The following is a 22,188-nucleotide window of genomic DNA, read 5'->3' on the forward strand; positions in this document are numbered from 1 at the left end:
GGAAGAGAAAGTTTGTTTCTCCTTCCATCCCTTCCTGGAACCATAGCCCTCGGCTGGATGCAGTATTGCTAAGCCATGCTTTTATTTATTTATTTTAAACTTTTTTATTTTTTGAGACAGAGTCTTGCTCTGAGTCTTGCTTTGTCACCCAGGCTGGAGTACAGCGGTGCAATCTCAGCTCCCTGCAACCTCTGCCTCCTGGGTTTAAGCAATTCTCCTGCCTCAGTCTCCCGAGTAGCTGGGATTACAGGCATGCGCCACCACGCTCTGCTAATTTTTGTATTTTTAGTAGAGACGGGGTTTCACTATGTTGGCCAGGCTGGTCTCGATCTCCTGACCTCAGGTGATCTGCCCGCCTCGGCCTCCCAAAGTGCTGGGATTACAGGCGTGAGCCACTGCACGTGGCCCTGCCATGCTTTTTTTTTTTTTTTTTTTTTTTTTTTTTTTGAGACGGAGTCTCACTCTGTCGCGTAGGCTGGAGTGCAGTGGCCGGATCTCGGCTCACTGCAAGCTCCGCCTCCTGGGTTCACGGCATTCTCCTGCCTCAGCCTCCCAAGTAGCTGGGACTACTGGCGCCCGCCACCTCGCCCGGCTAGTTTTTTTTTTTTTTTGTACTTTTTAGTAGAGACGGGGTTTCACCGTGTTCGCCAGGATGGTCTCGATCTCCTGACCTTGTGATCCGCCCGTCTCGGCCTCCCAAAGTGCTGGGATTACAGGCTTGAGCCACTGCGCCCGGCCCCTGCCATGCTTTTAAAATGCCTTATTAGTCTTATTTGGAAATCCCTGCTCTCTCACTGCAAAGGATTTCCTGCGGCTTTTCTGTGTACCTCGGGTTACAGTTTGCACAACAGGGAATACTGGAATCCAGAGGTGTTTGAGGGCCTGGGAGGCCTAGAGAAGGTTTGGGGAGGATTGTTTGGTCACCGAAGTTGGCATGAAAAGGTGAGCAAGGGCTGTCACCCTCATGGATTCGGAAAGCCAGTTTGTCAGAACTGAGTGGATGGGTTTCATGGTCTCACAAAGACAAATGTATAAAAACCCCAGCGCCAATCCGTGAAGTTACACTAAAATGCAGAATGACTACCGAAACCGGGCATCCCATTTGATGATCAGGGCATTCTCTCCTTGTGGATTCTTCTACATGAGAAACCAAATTACAATCAGAACGCCAGTGCGTGGCGAAGAACGTCACCTTGGCTGAGTGAGCAGAGTCCTGGTCCGTTGATGAGCACGTCTCGGAGAGGCCAGACCAGGAGAGGCTTTCTCAGGGGAGGTGGATTCAGAAGAGGTGCTCAGCCGGAGGAGTTTAATGGCTGGTGTCATCAGACCAGGCCAGCCTGGCACTGCTGCCCCCACTCCAGGGATGGCGCTGCCAGAGATGCCGCATGCGCGGGCTGGGGCTCCCGGGCCCACCGGGGCACAGCAGAGTTTCTGCCGACGAGATACCGTACCCGTCATTTCCTTTTTTGTTCTAACGTGGTTTTCTTGAAGCTGCTCACAGGCGGTGACTTCAGTGGAGGCCTTTCGGTTGTGATCTGAATCTGGTGCTTCCTTCTAAGTGTCTTTCGTTGGGTTGGGGAAGTTACAGTCTTTTGGGTTATTTCTGTATATGATGGCTCTTATTCTTTTTTTTTTTTTTTCCTTTTTTTTTTTTGAGACGGAGTCTTGCTCTGTCGCCCAGGCTGGAGTGCAGTGGCCGAATCTCAGCTCACTGCAAGCTCCGCCTCCCGGGTTTACGGATGGCTCTTATTCTTTATATTTCAACTTTGCCTCATTTTGTGCTCAGGGGTAACCTTCATTTCAGTTATGGAGTTTATTAGCCCCGCATCCTCTACAAACATGGCAGTGGGCAGCCAGCAGAAATGGACATAGCTCCTAAATTCAGAGGGTACTGAATGAACCAGGCAGTCTCAGGAGCAGCTAGTCCGCTCCCCAGTGACATGAGAGCTGCAGTCATTTTCTCTGATAAATAATTGAGCAATCTTTCTAAGGGGTTCCCATTACAATGAGCAGGAGTGCCGTGCCTGGGAGGTTCGATTACAGCGAGGGGAAGGGTGCAGGAGGCAGAGACAGTGCCTGGCCCCAAGCCCCCCCACTCTGGGCCCCGGGAGGTAGAGGCTGGGGTGGAGGTGGGAGGCGCCTGGGAATGCTCTGATGCGAGAGTGATGGGTTGCGGCACCTCCCCTGGTCGGAGCTGGTCCCTGTCAGTGTCCTGCCAAGAAGAATCCCAGGAAGCCCATGGTGGCGTCGCTTTAATTAAATTCCCTATTTGGTTTTTTGGGACATTTGTCTGAGTGAAATTTGTGGGTTGGTGCGTTAAGGTATTTCTGACTCCCTGGGGCTTGGAGGTGACTGTGGAATAAGCCACAGGGAGTGAAGAACTCTGCCATTCATCCTCCCTGTGGGGGGGGCAGATGTTTCTGCATCCTCATTAATCTTTTTCTCTCTTCTTTCCATGTCCTTGCCCGGGAGCAGTTATCACAGTAAGTACTGGCGAGGGGGCTGGATCTGTAGATGACGTGTAAGAACAGGAGAGAGAAACGTGACCGCACTGCTGGTCTCGGGTATTCTTTCCTGTGGCTGATGTTTGGAGTTGCTGAGGCTCAGTCCTGTCAATGGACTAACAAGGAACCTGTTAACTGGCATGATGACCTGCTTTAGGCTGCATTGGCCTGTGGCTCCATCAGGTGCACCCTGGCTGTGAGTCTGACTTGTACACAGTGGCTCGAGGCCGTCCCTCCCCAGGTCACACCTTTTCAAGGTTGTGGAGAGATCTCCATTCAGCCGACCTGACCGACATCCCTTTCCCACCTGTGCATCTGTTGACCCCTGAGCACTGACCCTTGGCAAAATCGTGACGTCAGCAGGGTTTTCTTCCACAGCCATCCCCTCTGTCATCGCCCACCCCCAGCTATTCAGCACACCCATCTGAGTGCCTGTACCTGCCGGTAAACACTGGCTGTCTCTGGAAACTGGGTCCTGCTGAGGAGTTAATGGGTTAATGTGTGTCTCCTTTGAGAAGTTCCAATTTTTAAGAGGCAGGAAGGGAGGGAGGCAATAATTAGCTTGAAGGGTTGAGTTACTGAGAAGAGAACTGAAGGTCTCAGCCACAGGCTAGCTGGTGGGAAGGGGGCTGTGGTCAGTATCTTTGATGGGTTAGGAAGTCTTCCTGTGCCCTTTCCACACGACTTACTACCCATCAGCACTTGGCACACTGAAGTATGCTAGAGTGGCTAAATGCATGGATTTTTGAGGTCAGACAAACCTGTTTTGCGGCCCAACTCTGTCATGATCTCTGTGACATTTTTTTTTTTTTTTTAAACAGAGTCTTGCTGTTACCTAGGCCGGAATGCAGTCGTGCAATCTCAGCTCCCTGCAGCCTCTGCCTCCTGGGTTCAGGCGATTCTCCTGCCTCAGCGTCCTGAGTAGCTGGGATTGCAGGCACCCACCACCACGCGTGGATAGTTTTTGAATTTTTAGTAGAGACAGGTTTCACGATGTTGGCCAGACTGGTCTCAATCTCGTGACCTCAAATGATACACCCGCGTTGGCCTCCCAAAGTGCTGAGATTACAGGCGTGAGCCACCATGCCCAGCCCGATCTCTGTGACTTTGGTTAAATCACCTAACCTCTTTGAACTTCACTTTCCTCATCTGTCAAATGAGGGTGATTCCACAGAGCTCTCAGGCTGGGGTGGGGATTGAATGCCTGGGAATGTGGGAATCATGCATGCCTAGTGTGTCATGGGCTCCCAGTCAAGTTACTGTTACTAGAAGGCTAGAATCTCCCAGCTGCCCATGATCCATTAATGCCCATCTCCAGTAATGGGAGATGGTTACTCTCAACTGTGAACCTGTGACTTTCATGTATTTTTTTTTCCTTCTTCCAGAATGAGTACATGAAAGAAGACTTTCTGATTAAAATTGAAACCTGGCACAAACCAGATCTTGGCACGCTGGAGAACGTGAGTAGTAGTTCCCAAGAGCCCCAGGGTGAGGTCTCGAGTCTCTGCCTTGTAGCTTCTCCATCGCTCCCATGGAGTCCTCCCTGTGGTCCTCTTTTGCCTGGCCAGGAAGGCGGTGGCCTCTGCCTAGACCTGTCTTACCAGCATGGGATTGCTGTGTCTCTCATTTGCAAAATGTGATCTCCAGAACTTTTCATGAGGCTTCTTGTGCTGCTTGGATTGGTGCACTTCCTGGCACACGGGAGCTGTATTTTTAAAAGACCAAAATTACAGTTTTCTATAGAGTACAGTTTGCAGTAACTCCCCAGATGTAAAAATACACCTGTCCTTTAGCATTTCCATGCCTGGGAGTTGATCAGATAGTTATTTTCACACGTGTGAAATAACATATGTACAAGGAGACTCATTGCAGTCTTCTTTGTGTAGCCAAAGATTTAAAACAATGTAAGACCGTACTGGGCAACATAACAAGACTCTGTCTGTACCAAAAAAAAAAAAAATTAGCTGGGCGTGGTGGTATGTGCCTGTGGTCCCAGCTACTCTGGAGGCCGAGGCTGGAGGATCATTTGAGGCCAGAAAATCAAGGCCGCAGTGAGCTGTGACTGCACCACTGCACTCCAGCCTGGGCAACAGAGTGACAGACACCCTGTCTCCAAAAACAAAAAACAACATAAGAGCCCGTTAGTAGGACAACGTTAAATGAATTGTGGTGCAGCCAAATAGTGACATCCTTGCAGCCATGAAAAAACCAGTAGGGAGCAGTCTTCAGGTTTACTGTTTAGTTAAGAATGGAAGTTATGAAACAGTGTGTATGCATGCCGCCCTTCATATTAAAAGCAAAGTCCACGCACATGGATGTTTGCATGTAGGATCTCTTAGAGGTGGCTGTTACTAGAGTGAGGGCTGGGGACAAGCAAGAGGAGGAATTACTCTGGTTACTCTCTATTGTATCCTTTTGTCCATTTTGAATTTGTGTCATAATTTTGTATTATGTGCGTGTACAGCCTGATCCGAATTATCAGCATGTTGCTAAGCAGGCACCATCTCTGGAAGGGTTTACAGTCTTTACAGCGGGGAACATGTGGAAATGGTGTGGGCACCGTGAACACCCGGAAAGCACTTTGACCTGTAGAAGTGACGTTTAGCCTGAACAGTCAGAGCATTCGTTCTCATTCATGTCTACTTAAAATTCAGCAGGGGCTGGGCGGGGGACGGGAGGCCGAGGCGGGCGGGACACTTGAGGTCAGGAGTTTGAGACCAGCCTGTCCAGTATGGTGAAACCCCATGTCTACTAAAAATACAAAAATTAGCCGGGTGTGGTGGCGGGTGCCTGTAATCCCAGCTACTTGGGAGACTGAGGTAGGAGAATCGCTTGAGCCCAGGAGGCAGAGGTTGCAGTGAGCCAAGATCGCACCACTGCACTCCAGCCTGGGCGTCGCAACAAGACTCCATCTTAGACAAACAAACAAAACATCCAGCTGGGTGCAGTGCTGCGCACCTGTAGTCCCAGTTCCTCAGGAGACAGAGACAGGAGGATCACTCGGGCCCAGGCATGAGGCTGAGGCAGGAGGATCACTCGGGCCCAGGCATGAGGCTGAGGCAGGAGGATCACTCGGGCCCAGGCATGAGGCTGAGGCAGGAGGATCACTCGGGCCCAGGCATGAGGCTGAGGCAGGAGGATCACTCGGGCCCAGGCATGAGGCTGAGGCAGGAGGATCACTCGGGCCAGGGGTTCATGCCGGAGTGTGCTGTGGTCACTCCTGTGAATAGCCACTGCCTGAGAAACATGATGAGACCCCGTCTCTTAAAAAAAAAAAAAAAATCCATTCTCCCATTTCTTTGGATGATTTTGTATGTAATTACATAATTACTTACCAGTAGGAATCTTACATCTGCGGCTGTGGGAATGGCAGTTTCTAGGTGTCCGTTCTCCCTAAAGGGTATTTGATAGCTGACAAAAACTGCATAGTGGTGACCCACTTGTTCCCGCAGGTGCATAAGCTGGAGCCTGAGACGTGGAAACATGTGGAAGCCATATATATAGACATTGCAGATCGAAGCCAAGTGCTTAGCAAGGTAGGATCTGTTTAAAGATGTGGGTGGCCTTTGAGATGCAGAAATGACTTCTCAATGTTAGAGAAACCAGGAAACCATACCGAACTTGGCACAAAAGGAAATTCTGATGTGTATTGTTTGTTTTATTTTTAAAAGTGAGTATTAGGAGTCTTCTTGTCTTGAGTTGGGGATACCACCAGAAAATTAGTGGCCCAAATTTATGTGCCCTGTTTGGCCTCCGAAAATTATTACTAGACTTAGTAGGTGCTGTAGCTAGAGTATTTTGCCCCGCTAAAATGATGCTTAGCCTGAAAAATCAGAGCACCAGTTCTCAAATTTATTTTTCCAACTCAGTAATTAAAAAACATTTATTTCCTGCCTACTGTGTTGTGGAATATTGTCAGGATCTCTGAGTTCCAGGTGAGGAATGCAGAATGTATGGAAAGACAGGTCCTCTGCCCTCAAGAAGTGGGTGGTAGCTTTTCAGAGTAACACACATTGCAGCAGTGTGTGTTAGGACAGTCCGCTGCTGGACCATGACCTTGGTCAGAAGAGGGACCAGGTCTTGCTTGCTCACTGTTTTGCACCCAGGAAGTGTTTGCTCATGGAATGAGGGGGTTAGATTCCTCCTCATTCATTACCATTCTTACTAGGCAGAGGCCCTGTTGGGATTAAAAGGCAGGAATGTAACTCGAATGCATGTTTGCTCTTGGTATCCCAGGGGTGTGATACGTCTTTCCTGTGGTCACTCTGCACTTAAGATATTTTGGGGCCGGGCACGGTGGCTCACGCCTGTAGTCCCGGCACTTTGGAAGGCTAAGGTGCCCGATCATCTGAGGTGAGGAGTTCAAGGCCAGCCTGGCCAACACGGTGAAGCCCCGTCTCTAATAAAAGTACAAAAATCAGCCTGGCGTGGTGGCCGGCGCCTGTAGTCCCAGCTACTCCGGAGGCTGAGGCAGGAGAATGGCGTGAACCCGGGAGGCAGAGCTTGCAGTGAGCCGAGATCGCGCCACTCACTCCAGCCTGGGCGACAGAGCGAGACTCCGTCTCAGAAGAAAAAAAAAAAACCTTCTCAGCTTTGGGAAATACTTTATGAGAGAGAGAAATTTATTATCTTTGTTATTTTTGTTAAGTAGATGCTATGAGTTTGTATTTCCCGAGCCCACACAGAGGGACAGCTGAAATTTGAATTTCTGTTGTGGTTTAATTAACACAGGAAATTGACTGCATTAGAAATCCGTGAAGTGAGACTCCCCAGTAGTGGACGGGTTCCATACAGTAAATATTTCCAGTACTGACTTTGTGAAACAAGCCAGAGGAGATGGCACTGGGAGAGTTAAGGAAGGACACCTGGTTATTCTGAGTGCTGGCTGTGTTTTAGAGTCACTTGCAGAGATTTAAAAAAACAAAAAACAGATCTGTGCTACCCTCACCTGCAGATATTCTCAGTCACTGGGTTCTAGTTGGAGCGACTCAAAAATCTACGTTTTTAAAAAGTCTTCCCTGGTGATTTGGCTGCTCACCCCAGGTTGAAATTCTCTGTCTTCAAGACTGTAAATATGGGCCTGCTCAGACAGTCTGGTGAGACCTTCACACTGGCAAAATGGAAAACAAATCCTGTCAGAGAAAATCACAGAGAACTCTCCTCCGAGGCTAATGTAAACAGTTCTACATCTTGTTTGTAACATTTTCCCATATTTGCTTTGCGCCATCAGCATCAAGATCTGGTATGAAGTGAATGCTAATGAAAAATCTGTTCTCCCCATCTCTCGCTGCCTCTCCCACTCCCCTCCAACCCCACTTCCACATTTTCTCTCAGGATTACAAGGCAGAGGAAGACCCAGCAAAATTTAAATCTATCAAAACAGGCCGAGGACCCTTGGGCCCCAACTGGAAGGTACCATTCACACCCCACTGCCAGGGGGCTGGGCCGCGTGTGGGTGAGCCGTCCCTGTGGAGGAGGGGAATGGCTGGGGTGAGCTGGGACGGCCTGAGGTCTGCCCGTAGTTACTTGCCTACCCGTGGGTATGTTTCTAATGCAGCAAGAACTTGTAAACCAGAAGGACTGCCCGTATATGTGTGCGTACAAACTGGTGACTGTCAAGTTCAAGTGGTGGGGCCTGCAGAACAAAGTGGAAAACTTTATCCATAAGGTAAGTAGCTCAGCTGAGGCCTTCCCAGTGACTGCGTGTGTGCGGTGGGGGGTGTTTGGCCCAACTGAAGACGATGGCCCAGCCCATGTGACCTCATGGCAGGGTTGCCAGCATGAGCACACCTCACAGTTTGGCTTCCCAGATGTGCACTTTCCCTTGCACTTAAGTGTCTTACGGTTTAATGCTGTCCTTCCAGGGGCACCACATGTGACAGGGAAGGAAACCGAGGCCAAAGGCGGCCACAGGAAGGGACTTGCTATGACTGACCTACAAATAAAACTCAGTCTTTCTTTTCTTGCAGCTAAAAGGCAAGAGGTACTGTGAGCCAGATTGGCCAGTGCCCTGAATTACTCTGCTGGGCAGATCTAAGGAGTTTTATAGCCTTTTAATCCTCCGACGTGTTTGAGCCTCACTTGCGCCACATTTCATAGCCGCTGGCCAGTTTTCATCTGGCATTAGACGCCAGAGACAGGAAGAAATGTGGCAGTTGTTTGGGGCCCTTGGCTTGCCTAGGAGTTCATGGGCTGCTGTCTGGCTAGTGCTTTGGGCAGAGGGCCTAGCATGAGGTAGGCGTCCTTCTTTCTTGGGGGCTCCCTCCTATGTGAAGCCATACCTGTTAGACACAGGAAGACAAAGGTCCTTGACCCATGGCTGACCCAGATAACCAGCCGGGCATCACTCCTCCTCCCGTCCCCAGTCTAGTGTGGGTATCTGTGTGGAGTGCATGGGGGGAAGGGCTGTGGCAGCGGCCTTCGCCTCCTGCGTTCTAACGTGGTTCCCTCTTTTCTACATAGCAAGAGAGGCGTCTGTTTACAAACTTCCACAGGCAGCTGTTCTGTTGGCTCGATAAGTGGGTTGACCTGACCATGGACGACATTCGAAGGATGGAAGAAGAGACGAAGAGACAGCTGGATGAAGTAAGTGGAGGCTCTCGATTAGATAAACGCATGAAGATTAAGGAGACTGTTTTGCTGGGCACTTCCTTGAGAGCACCATCCTGTAGTTCTGGGAACACGGCAGTGTCTGCTGCGGGGAAGGTATCCTGCTGGGCAATACGTGGGCACTATATGGAAGAAAACAGCCTGTGCTCTTGAATTGACAATTGAGTTGAAGTCTTGGCGTATTCACAGAGACAAATACGGCAGTATGTGCCGAATGCCAAGTGGGTAACACAGCTGCTACAGCGATGCTTCAGAGCCTGGTGGGGAAGAGCATGAGGGGCTGCAGAGCTGGAGGTGACCCTGGGAGGAGGCAGGCTGGGTGACCCATGAATACCATGCACATTACACAGAGGACAGCCGCAGCGTACGCAGGAGCTGACCGCTGGTGGCTCTCTACGGTCGTTGTGAGCTGTCAGAGCTGGGAGCTTTTGCTTTCCTTTTTTTGGCCTTGGCATGGATGGCAGAAGGAGGACCCAGCGCTCCTCATACCTCCTTTGGAGATGCTGACGCTTCCCTGAGAGGCCCACTCAGAGGAGATTGTCAGTCAGTAACATTCAAGCGCTCACTGTGTGCTGTGCACCATTCTCAGGGCTTTTACGTACAACGTCTTGCAGTCTTCACGATACCCCGTGAGGAGGCGCTGCTGCTCTCCCCACCCTCAGATGAGGAAGTGGAGGCTCTGAGAGCTTAATGCTGCTGTGCCCTGGGTCACACTGTCTTGTAGGTGATATGGTCAGAGTAAGAGCTCAGGACTCTCTGACCCCAGAACCACAGCTCTTAATCATCCCCTGTACTCTTCCCTCTAAATGCAATTTTGAGCCCTCCTGCCTCTTGGAGCTAAAAATATAATAAGGCGGGAAGCTCTGTTTCATAAGAACTGCCATCACTTCTCCCTCCTTGCCCCAGGTGGGACTACAGGCGCCCGCCACCATGCCGGTATAATTTTTTGTATTTCTAGTAGAGACGGGGTTTCACCATGTTAGCCAGGATGATCGCGATCTCCTGACCTCATGATCCACCACCTCGGCCTCCCAAAGTGCTGGGATTACAGGCGTGAGCCACCACACCCAGCCAATCCTTTTAATTATGATTATTATTATTTTTTGAGACAGGGTCTTGCTCTGTTGCCCAAGCTGGAGTGCAGTGACATTATCACAGCTCACTGCAGCCTCAACCTCACGGACTTAAGCAGTCCTCCCACTTCAATCCCCTGAGGAGCTGGGACCGTAGGTGTGTGCCACGACGCTGCCTAATTTTTAAAAATTTTTTGTAGAGACGTGGTCTCACTTTGTTGCCCACGCCGGTCTTGAACTCCTGGGCTTAAGCGATCCTCCCATCTTGGCCTCCCAAAGTGTTGGGATTACAGGTGTGAGCCACTGTGTCCAGCTTGCTCTTAGTTCTGAATTTCTTCACTTTAGATGTTAACTGTTGACTTCTTCCTATGGAAGATTTAGCTCTCTTACCCACCCACCATTCAGACACATCCCCTCTCCATCCTTCACTATCACCATATTTGGCTAATTCATTACTTGGTGTTTACATTATGATGATGTCATTCTTTTTCCCAGTGAGCCCTATAGTCTACTCTGATTTTAATTCCCTTTGTGTACAATATTTTGTTTTCTAAAAACAAATTAATAATTGCCTCCCTTCTTTTTGCTAGCTTAGTTTTTATGTGTACATTTGACCCTGAAACAACATGGCTTTGAACTGCGCAGGTCCACTTATAGGTGGATTATTGTAAACCAAATACAGATAAAAAATATAGTGTTCATGGAATGTGAAGCCCACATACGCAGAAGGCCAACTTTTCATGCGCTGATTCCGCACTTAATCGGGGGACTTGAGTACACACAGATTTTGGTATATGTGGGGCTCCTGGAACTAACCCTTGGCCCCCCCAGTATGTTGAAGGACAATGATCTATATCCTTAGGGTTGAGTCTTTACATGGATGGTCTGCTTGGCTGGTGTGTGATATGCACTGCATAATAATGTGGTAGGGTTGCTCCGTTCATTCATTTTGCTCTGACTTGGCGGGCTCTTTATTTATTTTGTTTTTATTTTTTGAGACGGAGCCGTGCTCTGTCGCCCAGGCTGGAGTGCAGTGGCACAATCTTGGCTCACTGCAACCTCTGCCTCCCGGGTTCGAGTGATTCTTCTGCCTCAGCCTCCCGAGTAGCTGGGATTACAGGCACACACCACCACGCCCAGCTAATATTTGTATTTTTAGTAGAGACGGGGTTTTTACCATGTTGGCCAAGCTGGTCTCAAACTCCTGAGTTCAGGTGATCCGCTGGCCTCAGCCTCCCAAACTGCTGGGGTTAAAGGTGTGAGCCATGGCGCTTGGCCTTGGTGGCCTCTTTAAATCAAAAGATCTCTTCAGTTCTGGAAAATGTTTTTGTATTATTTATGTAATAATTTTCTTTCCTGTTTTGTTTGCTTTCTAGAATTTTTATTAGCCAGACATTGGACCCTGTGAATTGACTTCCCAATTTTTTCTGTTTTTTCTCTCCTTTTTAGTCTGCTTTTTGGGAGTTGTTTTTGTTTGTTTGTTTTTTGTTTTTGAGACAGAGTCTGGCTCTGTCGCCCAGGCTGGAATGCAGTGGCATGATATCAACTCACTGCAACCTCTGCCTCCCAGGTTCAAGTGATTCTCCAGCCTCAGCCTCCCGAGTAGCTGGGACTACAGGCATGAACCACCACACCCAGCTGATTTTTGCCTTTTTAGTAGAGATAGGGTTTTGCTATGTTGGCCCGGCTGGTCTTGAACACCCCCGCTTAGGTGAACCATCCACCTCGGCCTCCCAAAGTGCTGGGATTACAGCCGTGAGCCACTGCACCCGGCCTGCTTTCTGGGAGATTTTTTTCCAATGTTAACTTCTCTCTCTTCTGTTAATTATTTTTAAGCATTTATTCTGTGTTCTTTATTAATACATCTTTTCTCCTTTCTCTTCCTTTTCTGAAGCAGCAGTGTTGGATTCTGTTTCATGTGAGGGGCTTTCCTCAAATCAGTGGGTGGGCTTCACTGCAGGGTACTGGGTAGTTACAGTGGGCGGGGGAACCTCTACCTCAGTGTACTCTGTAGTTACAGTGGGGGGAACCTCTACATCAGGGCATTCGGTACAGTGAGGGAACCTCTACATCAGGGTACTCGGTAGTCACAGTGGGCGGGGGAACCTCTACCTCAGGGTACTCGGTAGTCACAGTGGGCGGGGGAACCTCTATCTCAGCGCACTGGGTAGTCACAGTGGGTGGGGGAACCTCTACTGCAGGGCACCCGGTAGTCACAGTGGGCGGGGGAACCTCTATCTCAGCGCACTGGGTAGTCACAGTGGGCGGGGGAACCTCTACCGCAGGGTACTCGGTAGTCACAGTGGGCGGGGGAACCTCTATCTCAGCGCACTCGCACTCGGTAGTCACAGTGGGTGGGGGAACCTCTACCTCAGAGTACTCGGTAGTCACAGTGGGCGGGGGAACCTCTACCGCAGGGTACTCGGTAGTCACAGTGGGCGGGGGAACCTCTATCTCAGCGCACTCGGTAGTCACAGTGGGCGGGGGAACCTCTATCTCAGCGCACTCGGTAGTCACAGTGGGGGTGGGGGGAACCTCTACCTCAGGGTACTCGGTAGTCACAGTGGGCGGGGGAACCTCTATCTCAGCGCACTCGGTAGTCACAGGGGGTGGGTAGAACCTCTACCTCAGGGTACTCGGTAGTCACAGTGGGTGGGGGAACCTCTAGCTCCGCGCACTCAGTAGTTACAGTGGGTGGGGGAACCTCTATCTCAGCGCACTGGGTAGTCACAGTGGGTGGGGGAACCTCTATCTCAGCGCACTGGGTAGTCACAGTGGGTGGGGGAACCTCTAGCTCTGCGCACTCGGTAGTCACAGTGGGCGGGGGAACCTCTACCGCAGGGTACTCGGTAGTCACAGTGGGCGGGGGAACCTCTATCTCAGCGCACTCGGTAGTCACAGTGGGCGCGGGAACCTCTATCTCAGCGCACTCGGTAGTCACAGTGGGTGGGGGAACCTCTACCTCAGGGTACTCGGTAGTCACAGTGGGCGGGGGAACCTCTATCTCAGCGCACTCGGTAGTCACAGGGGGTGGGTAGAACCTCTACCTCAGGGTACTCGGTAGTCACAGTGGGTGGGGGAACCTCTAGCTCCGCTCACTCAGTAGTTACAGTGGGTGGGGGACCCTCTATCTCAGCGCACTGGGTAGTCGCAGTGGGTGGGGGAACCTCTATCTCAGCGCACTGGGTAGTCACAGTGGGTGGGGGAGCCTCTAGCTCCGCGCACTCGGTAGTCACAGGGGGCGGGGGAACCTCTACCGCAGGGTACTCGGTAGTCACAGTGGGTGGGGGAACCTCTAGCTCCGCGCACTCGGTAGTTACAGTGGGCGGGGGAACCTCTACCGCAGGGTACTCGGTAGTTACAGTGGGCGGGGGAACCTCTACCTCAGGACTTGGAGTCTTTTTTTCATGGAGGCTTCTCACTTTCCCTAGAGAGGGCTCCCCCGTTCTCTTGCTGGGGGAGACAGGCAGGCAGCCGGCATTCTGGAGGCCACACTGGGGAAGGGTCCCGGTGGGCTCATTGTGCCATTGGTTGGCTTTAACTTTAATCCCCTCATATTCTGCTTGTTGCCCGCCTTCCCGCTAGCAGCACCTGGGGTCCTGACGTCAGGGTTCTCTCAGTGCTTGAGACTGAACCTCCTGGCTTTTGCTGTGAAGGGAAGCAGAGTGGTTGCTTGACTTCCAGAGCAGGAGAAGGAACACCAGGTCCTAACCATTCTCCATTTGGACTTTCAAACAAGTCACCAGTCAGTTTTCAGCCACACCTGGTACTCCCACCTGCAGCGGGACCTGGTGCTTCCGTACCTGAGCCTTTGCAGAACCTGCAGCTCCTTCTTGGCTTCCCATTCTCCAGGCATTTAAGTTAAGCTGCTGCTGCTCTGCAAATTAGCTACTGACTCTTCTGTCGTTTTTCTATCTCCCAGAAGGTTGTTAACTGGCTCTTACCTGCTGTGGTGTCCTCTGTTCTTGTTGCCTTCATAGTTTTTATCTTTTTAAATTCCTTTACTGTCATGTCATAGGGTTTGGGGGAGGAATAGAGATAGATGCCTGTCTTCCGTGGGCCGTGATTAACTGCACATTTGCAATAGGAATTATGACTGTTAGTCTCTACGGCAATACTCAGTCGTCTAGTGCAGGCAGATTCTGTTTGTGAGTGATGAAGGGTCACTGTAAGGCCACAGCCACCACTGCTGTAACTCTAGTCCCTGTGTGGTGGACCCACCATTCTTGAATGAGGCTTAAAGATTTGGGAAGCAAGGGATCAAGAGATTAGTTCTTTGCCCTAAAAAGAAAAAAATTCTGGAACTAATGTGCTTGTAGGAAAGCAGTTTCTGTCTCTCTCTCTTTCTCCCCACCTTGCCTTTTTTCTCCCTTTCCCAAGCTCTTGCTCTCTTCAGAGGCCCATATTCTGAAAACTGGAAGGAGGTATCTTAAAGGTCATTTGGTCCAATGATATGTTCCGTGCTTGAGTCCTCTCTGCAGCTTCCCCACCAGCCTATGCGTGATTACTGCCTGTAATGGGGAACTCACTGTCTCCCAAATATGGTAGTAATAAAAATGTTTGTATTAGTAATAGAGGCTAACATGTATTGAGGACTTCCTGTGTGCCTATCATGTATGCTAAGAGGTTCACATGTATTACATCACCCAATTTTCATGGCAACCTATACACAGGTATTAGTTTCATTTTATAGATAAACTGTGGCTCACAGAAATTAAGGACATTTTATAATTCACTGAAGAAGAACCTCTTGGGCCTTTGGCCATTAACTCTTTAGATAATGAGACTCAGAAAAGAGAATTCACTTAAAAATTTTTAAGAAAACTTGTTTTCTTTTTTTTTTTTTCTTTTGAAACAGAGTCTCGCTCTGTCACCCAGGCTGGAGTGCAGTGGTGCGATCTTGCTTACTGCAGCCTCTGCCTCCCTGGTTCAGGCAATTCTCATGCCACAGCCTCCCGAGTAGCTGGGACTACAAGTGCACGCCACCACGCCCGGCTAATTTTTGTATATTTAGTAGAGACAGGGTTTCGCCATGTTGCCTGGGCTGGTCTCGAACTCCTGAGCTCAGGTGCTCTGCCCGTCTCAGCCTCCCAAGGTGCTAGGATTACAGGTGTGAGCCATCGTGCCCAGCCAAGAACCTAAAACTTCCTTTTTTTTTTTTTTTTTTTTTTGAGACAGAACCTCGGTCTGTTGCCCAGGCTGGAGTGGAGTGGCACCAGGCTGGAGTGCACTGGCACAATCTCGGCTCACTGCAACCTCCACCTCCCAGGTGCTAGCAATTCTCCTGCCTCAGCCTCCCAAGTAGCTAGGACTACAGGCACACGCTGCCACGCCTGGCTAATTTTTTGTATTTTAGTAGAGACGGGTTTCACCGTGGTGCCCAGACTGGTCTCGAACTCCTGAGCTCAGGCAGTCCACCTGCCTCGGCCTTCCGAAGTGTTAGGATTACAGGTGTGAGCCACTGCGCCCAGCCTCTAAAACTTTCATAGGAGTTGCAGAGGCTGCAGGATCCGTGTATGTGAAGGATGACACTGCCCTCATGGAGTCTCTTTTTGTTTTTGAGACGGAGTCTCGCTCTGTCACCCACGCTGGAGTGTAGTGGTGCAGTCTCAGCTCACTGCAAGCTCCACATCCCAGGTTCAAGGGATTCTCCTGCCTCAGCCTCCCGAGTAACTGGGATTACAGGTGCGCGCCACCACGCCTGGCTAATTTTTGTATTTTTACTAGAGACGGAGTTTCACCATGTTGGCCAGGACGGTCTTGAACTCCTAACCTCAGGTGATCTGCCTGCCTCGGCCTCCCAAAATGCTGGGATGACAGGCGTGAGCCACCGCACCCAGCCCCTCATGGAGTCTTAATTCCCTCCAACCTCCTGGCAGTGATGGCAGACCATCTGGAACATCAGCCAACATCCCCAATTGTGGGAATAGCTTTGTTTTCTTTCTTTTTTTTTTTTTTTTTTTTTTTTAAAGAAAAAAACAGAGAGATAGTCTCGCTCTGTGGCCTAGGCTAGAGTGCAGTGCTGTGATCATAGCTTACTGCAGCCTTCAACTTCTGGGCTCAAGTGATCCTCCCACGTTAAGCTCCTAAGTAGCTAGGACTTCAGGTGCCTACCACTCCACCTGATTTTTTTATTTTCATAGAGATAAGATCTCAATATGTTGCTCAGGCTGATCTTGAATTACTGGTCTCAAATGATCCTCCCACCTTGGTTTCCCAAAGTGCTGGGATTACCATCATGAGCCACTATTCCTGGCCCTGTTTGCTTTTTAAATACAGTTTAGGCTGGGCATGGCGGCTCAAGCCTGTAATTCCAGCACTTTGGGAGGCCGAGGCGGGCTGATACCTGAGGTCAGGAGTTCAAGACCAGCCTGGCCAACATGGAGAAACCCCGTCTCTGCTAAAAATACAAAAATCAGCCAGGTGTGGTGGCAGGCACCTGTAATCTTAGCTTCTCAGGAGGCTGAGACAGGAGAATCGCCTGAACCCAGGAGGCAGAAATTGTAGTGAGCCAAGATCACGCCGTTGCACTCCAGCCTGGGTGACAGAATAAGACAGGGTCTCACACTGTTGCCTAGGCTGGAGTATGGCAGCCTGAAATGCTTGGATTCAAGTGATACACCCACCTCAGCCTCCCAGGTAGCTGGGACTACAGGTGCAGGCCACCACGCCTACCTAATTTTTTAAATTTTTAAAATTTTTGTAGAGACAGGATCTTGCTATGTTGTCCAGGCTGGTCTCAAACTCCCAGCCACAAGTGATGCTTCCACCTCAGCCTCCCAGAGTGTTAGGATTGTAGGCGTGGGCCAACACACCCAGCCAGCTTCATTTCTGCACCAAACCTTTTATTTTGAAATGATTGAGATTCACTTGCAGTTATAAAAAATAATGTGGAAAGATCTACGTACCCTTTACCCAGTTTTTGCCAATGGTAACATCTTTCAAAACAATAGTACAATTTTGTAGAACGTCTTTCAATGTGGATTTGTTGATGTTTCTGCACAATTAGACCCCACTGGTGTATCTGAAGCCCAAATGTCACAGACTGTGTTCTTTTTATCCTATTCTGTGTCTTTCCGTCCAGGTACCAGTGAGGTTACTGCTGTCCCCTTGAAGCACAAGGTGTTCTGGGTTTGTCTTGTTTTTTCATGACCCAGCTCTGTAACTGGCCACATCTTCAAGGAGCCCTGCTTCCGTATAGTAGAGAGGGTGTTTGGAAATGGGATCTGGGTGCTGGGTGTGCCTATTTCCACTGGGGTATTGCAGCTCCCAGCCAGACCTTCTCATAGGATAGAGCTAGGGGACTTGCACATCTATAGTTATTTCCGTATCTGCATCATATATCATGTTCACACAAATGCATCTAATTCCAATCTAATATCACAGGGTTGTCTTTTAAAAATATGACAAGCTGGTCATGTGTGGTGGCTCACGCCTGTAATCCCAGCACTTTGGGAGGCCAAGGCAGACGGATCACCTGAGGTTGGGAGTTCAAGACCAGCCTGGCCAACATGGAGAAACCCCGTCTCTACTAAAAACAGAAAATTAGCCAGGCGTGGTAGCGCATGCCTGTAATCCCAGCTACTTGGGAGGCTGAGGCAGGAGAATCGCTTGAACCTGGGAGGTGGGGGGTGCAGTGAGCTGAGATCACACCACTGCACTCTTTCCTGGGTGACAGAGCAACAGAGTGAGATCCTGTCTCAAAAAATATATATATTTTCCAGTGGAGAACTACTGCCAGAGATAGAATCTCCACAAAATGTGGCAGTATTAAACTTTCAGTGACTAGAACACAATTCTGAAGTGGGCTATGGCTTAAAATTCCAGGTTCTTCAGAGCTTCTATACAGCATCTCCTTTGCTACAGGACAGTGTCTGGAACGAAAGAGTAACATAAATAACATTTGAAACAGGGTCTCAAATAATTTTTTATTGGCCGGGCACGGTGGCTCACATTTGTAATCCCAGCACTTTGGGAGGCCGAGGCAGGTGGATCACGAGGTCAGACATTCGAGACCAGCCTGACCAACATGGTGAAACCCCATCTCTACTAAAAATACAAAAATTAGCCAGGCGTGGTGGCGCTCGCCTGTAATCCCAGCTACTCGGGAGGCTGAGGCAGGAGAATCACTTGAACCCAGGAGGCAGAGGTTGCAGTGAGCTGAGATCACACCACTGCACTCCAGCCTGGGCAACAGAGCGAGACTGTCTCAAAAATAACAATAATAATAATTTTTTATTATATAACATAAATAACATTTGGAACAGCATCTCAAATAATTTTTTATCTCTACAATAGGTCCCAAATACTGAATGCATACTCCATGTCAAGCAGTCTGCTATGCTAAGTACCTGAAATTTTTGTTTTGTTCTTTTTTGAGATGGAGTCTCACCCTGTCGCCCAGGCTGGAGTGCAATGGTGCAATCTCAGCTCACTGCAACCTCCGCCTCCCGGGTTCAAACAATTCTTCTGCCTCAGCCTCCCAAGTAGCTGGGATTACAGGCGCCTGCCACAATGCCCAGATAATTTTTTTTGTATTTTTAGTAGAGACGAGGTTTCACCACGCTAACCAGGCTGGTCTTGAACTCCTGACTGCAATCAGCCGAAGATCTTAATCTTCATCACAACCCCATGTACTTTTATCTCTATTTTATTATTATGGAAATTGGGGCTTAGGCCAGACACAGTGGTTCAAACCTGTAATCCGAGCACTTTGGGAGGCTGAGGTGGGCGGACTGCTCGAGTCCAGGAGTGTGAGACTAGCGTGGGCAACATGGTGAAACTCCATCTCTACAAAAAATACAAAAATTAGCCTGGCATGGTGATCGCATCACTGCACTCCAGCCCGAGTGACACAGTGAGACCCTGTCAAAAAAAAAAAAAAAAAAAAGACCGGGCGTGGGGGCTCACGCCTGTAATCCCAGCACTTTGGGAGGCCGAGGTGGGCAGATCACAAGGTCAGGAGATCAAGACCATCCTGGCTAACATGGTGAAACCCCCGTCTCTACTAAAAATACAAAAAATTAGCCAGGCGTGGTGGTGGGCGCCTATAGTCTCAGCTACTTTGGGAGGCTGAGGCAGGAGAATGGCGTGAATCCAGGATGCGGAGCTTGCAGTGAGCCAAGATCACACCACTGCACTCCAGCCTGGGTGACAGAGCAAGACTCCGTCTCAAAAAAAAAGAAAAAGAAAAAAACTGAGGCTTAGAGAGCAGTGCAGTAACTTACAATTAGTGATAGAGTCAGAATACAATCCAGGCCAGGCGCAGTGGCTCACACCTGTAATCCCAGCACTTTGGGAGGCCGAGGCAGGAGGAATACTTACGCCCAGGGGTTCGAGACCAGCCTGGGCAACACAATGAGACCCTGTCCTCACACACACCAAAAAAATAAAAATTAAAAATCAGCCAGGCAGCCGGGCGCGGTGGCTCACGCCTGTAATCCCAGCACTTTGGGAGGCCGAGGCAGGCGGATCACGAGGTCAGGAGATTGAGATCATCCTGACCAACATGGTGAAACCCCGTCTCTACTAAAATACAAAAAAAAAATTAGCCGGGCGTGGTGGTGTGTGCCTATAGTCCCAGCTGCTGGGGAGGCTGAGGCAGGGGAATCGCTTGAACCCGGGAGGCAGAGATTGCGGTGAGCTGAGATCACACCACTGCCCTCCAGCCTGGCAACAGAGTGAGACTGTGTCTCAAAAAAAAAAAAAAAAAAAAATCAGCCGGGCATGGTGGCACATGCCTATAGTCCCAGCTTCTTGGGATGCTGAGGCAGGAGGATCACTTGAGCCAGGGGGGTCGAGGCTGTCATGAGCCGTGATTGCGCCACTGCACTCCATCCTGGGCAACAGAGCCAGACCCTGTCTCAAAGCAAACAGAATATAGTCCAGGGAGTTTGATTCTAGGGGCTGTGCTCTTAGGTGCTCAAAATTTGTTGAACGTTATAAAGAACAAAAGTTGAGCAGAAAACTAATGGATAGTGAAGAAATACTTATGTTACTGACATTCTTCACATAGGATAGAGTTTTCACGTCAGAACTGATTTTAGGGAGATCACGTCTACAGCATCCCCAGTAAGTGATGTCTGCTTCTGCCTGGAAGGTGCCAGTGACAGGGACCACTTGGTGCTTCCAGAGAAGCCCCCATCCCGTTTTCCAGCAGCCTCGCACGTCTGTGGATCTGAGACCTGCCCCTGCACTTTCCACCTCTGCATCCTTGTGCCTAGTTCTGACACCACATTGTGCCCACCTTTAAACAGGTCAGGAAAGGGAAGTTGTTCCTCTGCGAGGAGCGCTCCTCTCCTGGAGAACCACGGGATTTTCTCCCTCTTTTCTTTCAGGTTTCGTCTCAAACCTCGCTTACAGGCTTCCGTAACTACCTAAAATAGCACTTACCCACGGTCGGTCTCTATCCGAGGAGCCCATAGTCCCAGCTGATAGATGAATGTTTGTTCTCTGCCCACCCTGCCCCAGAATATGAGCTCCTTGAGGAGAGAACTGATCTGTTTAGTTCACAGCTAAAGATCCCCAGCTCTGGAAGTTCCTTGCACTAAAGAGATGCCTCACTGAGGCTGCATGCGGTGGCTCACGCCTGTAATCCAAGCACTTTGGGAGGCTGAGGCAGGCAGATCACTTGAGGTCAGGAGTTCAAGATCAGCCTGGCCAACATGGTGAAACCCCGTCTCCACCAAAAATACAAAAATTAGCTGGGCGTGGTGGGGCACACCTGTAATCCCAGCTACTCGGGAGGCTGAGGTAGGAGAATCGCTTGAATCTGGGAGGCAGAGGTTGTAGTGAGCCAACATTGCGCCACTGCACTCCAGACTGGGCAACAGAGCAAGACTCCTCACACACACACACAAAAAGATGTTTCGTAAGTATTTCTTGAATGAATAAGTGAATGAAACAGAGAGGGGCAAAGTGTGGCTCACACCTGTGCTGTAATCCCAGCACTTTGGGAGGTTGAGGCAGAGGATTGCATGAGGCCAGGAGTCCAAGACCAGCGTGGTAAACATAGGAAGACCCTCACACACACACACCTCTCTACCAAAAAAAAAAAGTGCTTCAAACACCGTGACACAAGGAAGAGAACTAGAAATCATGGATAGTGAGGCCAGTGACAGACTGGAAATGTATGGCTTCAAGTCCATACATAGAATTCTGTCCTTCAGTGTCTTGCTTTGTACACAAAATACGACCCACCCCACTGATGGGCAGGACTGAGAAGGCGGGAGTTCCATCAGCAGCAGGAGCCTTCCATTTTTCCTGCTTTTTCTTTTCCAGATGAGACAAAAGGACCCAGTGAAAGGAATGACAGCAGATGACTAAAGCCACCCTTCCCCCTCTGCACTGTACGTACCACATTTCTCACTGTGCGTACATTTCTCACTGCGCGTGTCACATTTCTCACTGTGCGTACATTTCTCACTGCGCGTGTCACATTTCTCACTGCGCGTGTCACATTTCTCACTGCGCGTGTCACATTTCTCACTGCGCGTGCCACATTTCTCACTGCGCGTGCCACATTTCTCACTGCGCGTGCCACATTTCTCACTGCGCGTGCCACATTTCTCACTGCGCGTGCCACATTTCTCACTGCGCGCCACATTTCTCACTGCACGTACCACATTTCTCACTGCGCGTACCACATTTCTCACTGTGCGTACCACATTTCTCACTGCGCGTACATTTCTCACTGTGCGTGTCACATTTCTCACTGTGCGTGCCACATTTCTGTGCGTGCCACATTTCTCACTGTGCGTGCCACATTTCTCACTGTGCGTGTCACAGACGCTAAAATCAGTTTGGGTTTCGAGGCCTCAGCAGCTCACTATGGAGTCAGAAAACCTATTCCTCCTTCCCTCTAGTCATGATGGTTGCCATGCTCAACAGCTCTCTGCTTCCTCTAGAAGAGATTATGGCTATTGGGACATTTCAGGGACGTTTTCCAAAGGACCACCCAGATAGAGACATGGACAGGGAGGGTGGTGGACATAGCACCTTGA

At 49.8% G+C, this 22,188-nt stretch overlaps 1 protein-coding gene and 1 long non-coding RNA gene across 4 annotated transcripts in view; one reads left to right on the forward strand and one right to left on the reverse strand.

The window, feature by feature from the left end:
- Positions 1–22,188, forward strand: part of PITPNA (phosphatidylinositol transfer protein alpha) — a 43,179-nt gene that overhangs the window by 17,683 nt on the left and 3,308 nt on the right. Inside the window, exons 5-11 of the mRNA XM_050763604.1 lie at positions 2,476–2,483; positions 3,890–3,964; positions 5,957–6,040; positions 7,839–7,916; positions 8,062–8,172; positions 8,967–9,089; positions 21,467–21,534. Coding sequence (XP_050619561.1) covers positions 2,476–2,483; positions 3,890–3,964; positions 5,957–6,040; positions 7,839–7,916; positions 8,062–8,172; positions 8,967–9,089; positions 21,467–21,511 — 524 coding nt within the window. The 3' untranslated portion in view covers positions 21,512–21,534. The remainder of the gene's footprint in view (positions 1–2,475; positions 2,484–3,889; positions 3,965–5,956; positions 6,041–7,838; positions 7,917–8,061; positions 8,173–8,966; positions 9,090–21,466; positions 21,535–22,188) is intronic.
- LOC126938903 (uncharacterized) lies at positions 12,401–16,123 on the reverse strand. Of its 3 annotated transcripts, XR_007720217.1 has the most exons (4): positions 13,438–16,123; positions 12,813–13,058; positions 12,593–12,682; positions 12,401–12,502 (listed from the first exon to the last, which is right to left on the reverse strand). It is a non-coding gene; the product is annotated as an uncharacterized LOC126938903 (long non-coding RNA). The 3 variants fall into 3 exon arrangements; XR_007720215.1 differs by lacking the exon at positions 12,401–12,502 and having other exon boundaries at positions 12,572–12,682; XR_007720216.1 differs by lacking the exon at positions 12,401–12,502 and having other exon boundaries at positions 12,584–12,640.

Source organism: Macaca thibetana, chromosome 16 (genome assembly GCF_024542745.1).
Source record: "Macaca thibetana thibetana isolate TM-01 chromosome 16, ASM2454274v1, whole genome shotgun sequence".
Taxonomy (NCBI): domain Eukaryota; kingdom Metazoa; phylum Chordata; class Mammalia; order Primates; family Cercopithecidae; genus Macaca; species Macaca thibetana.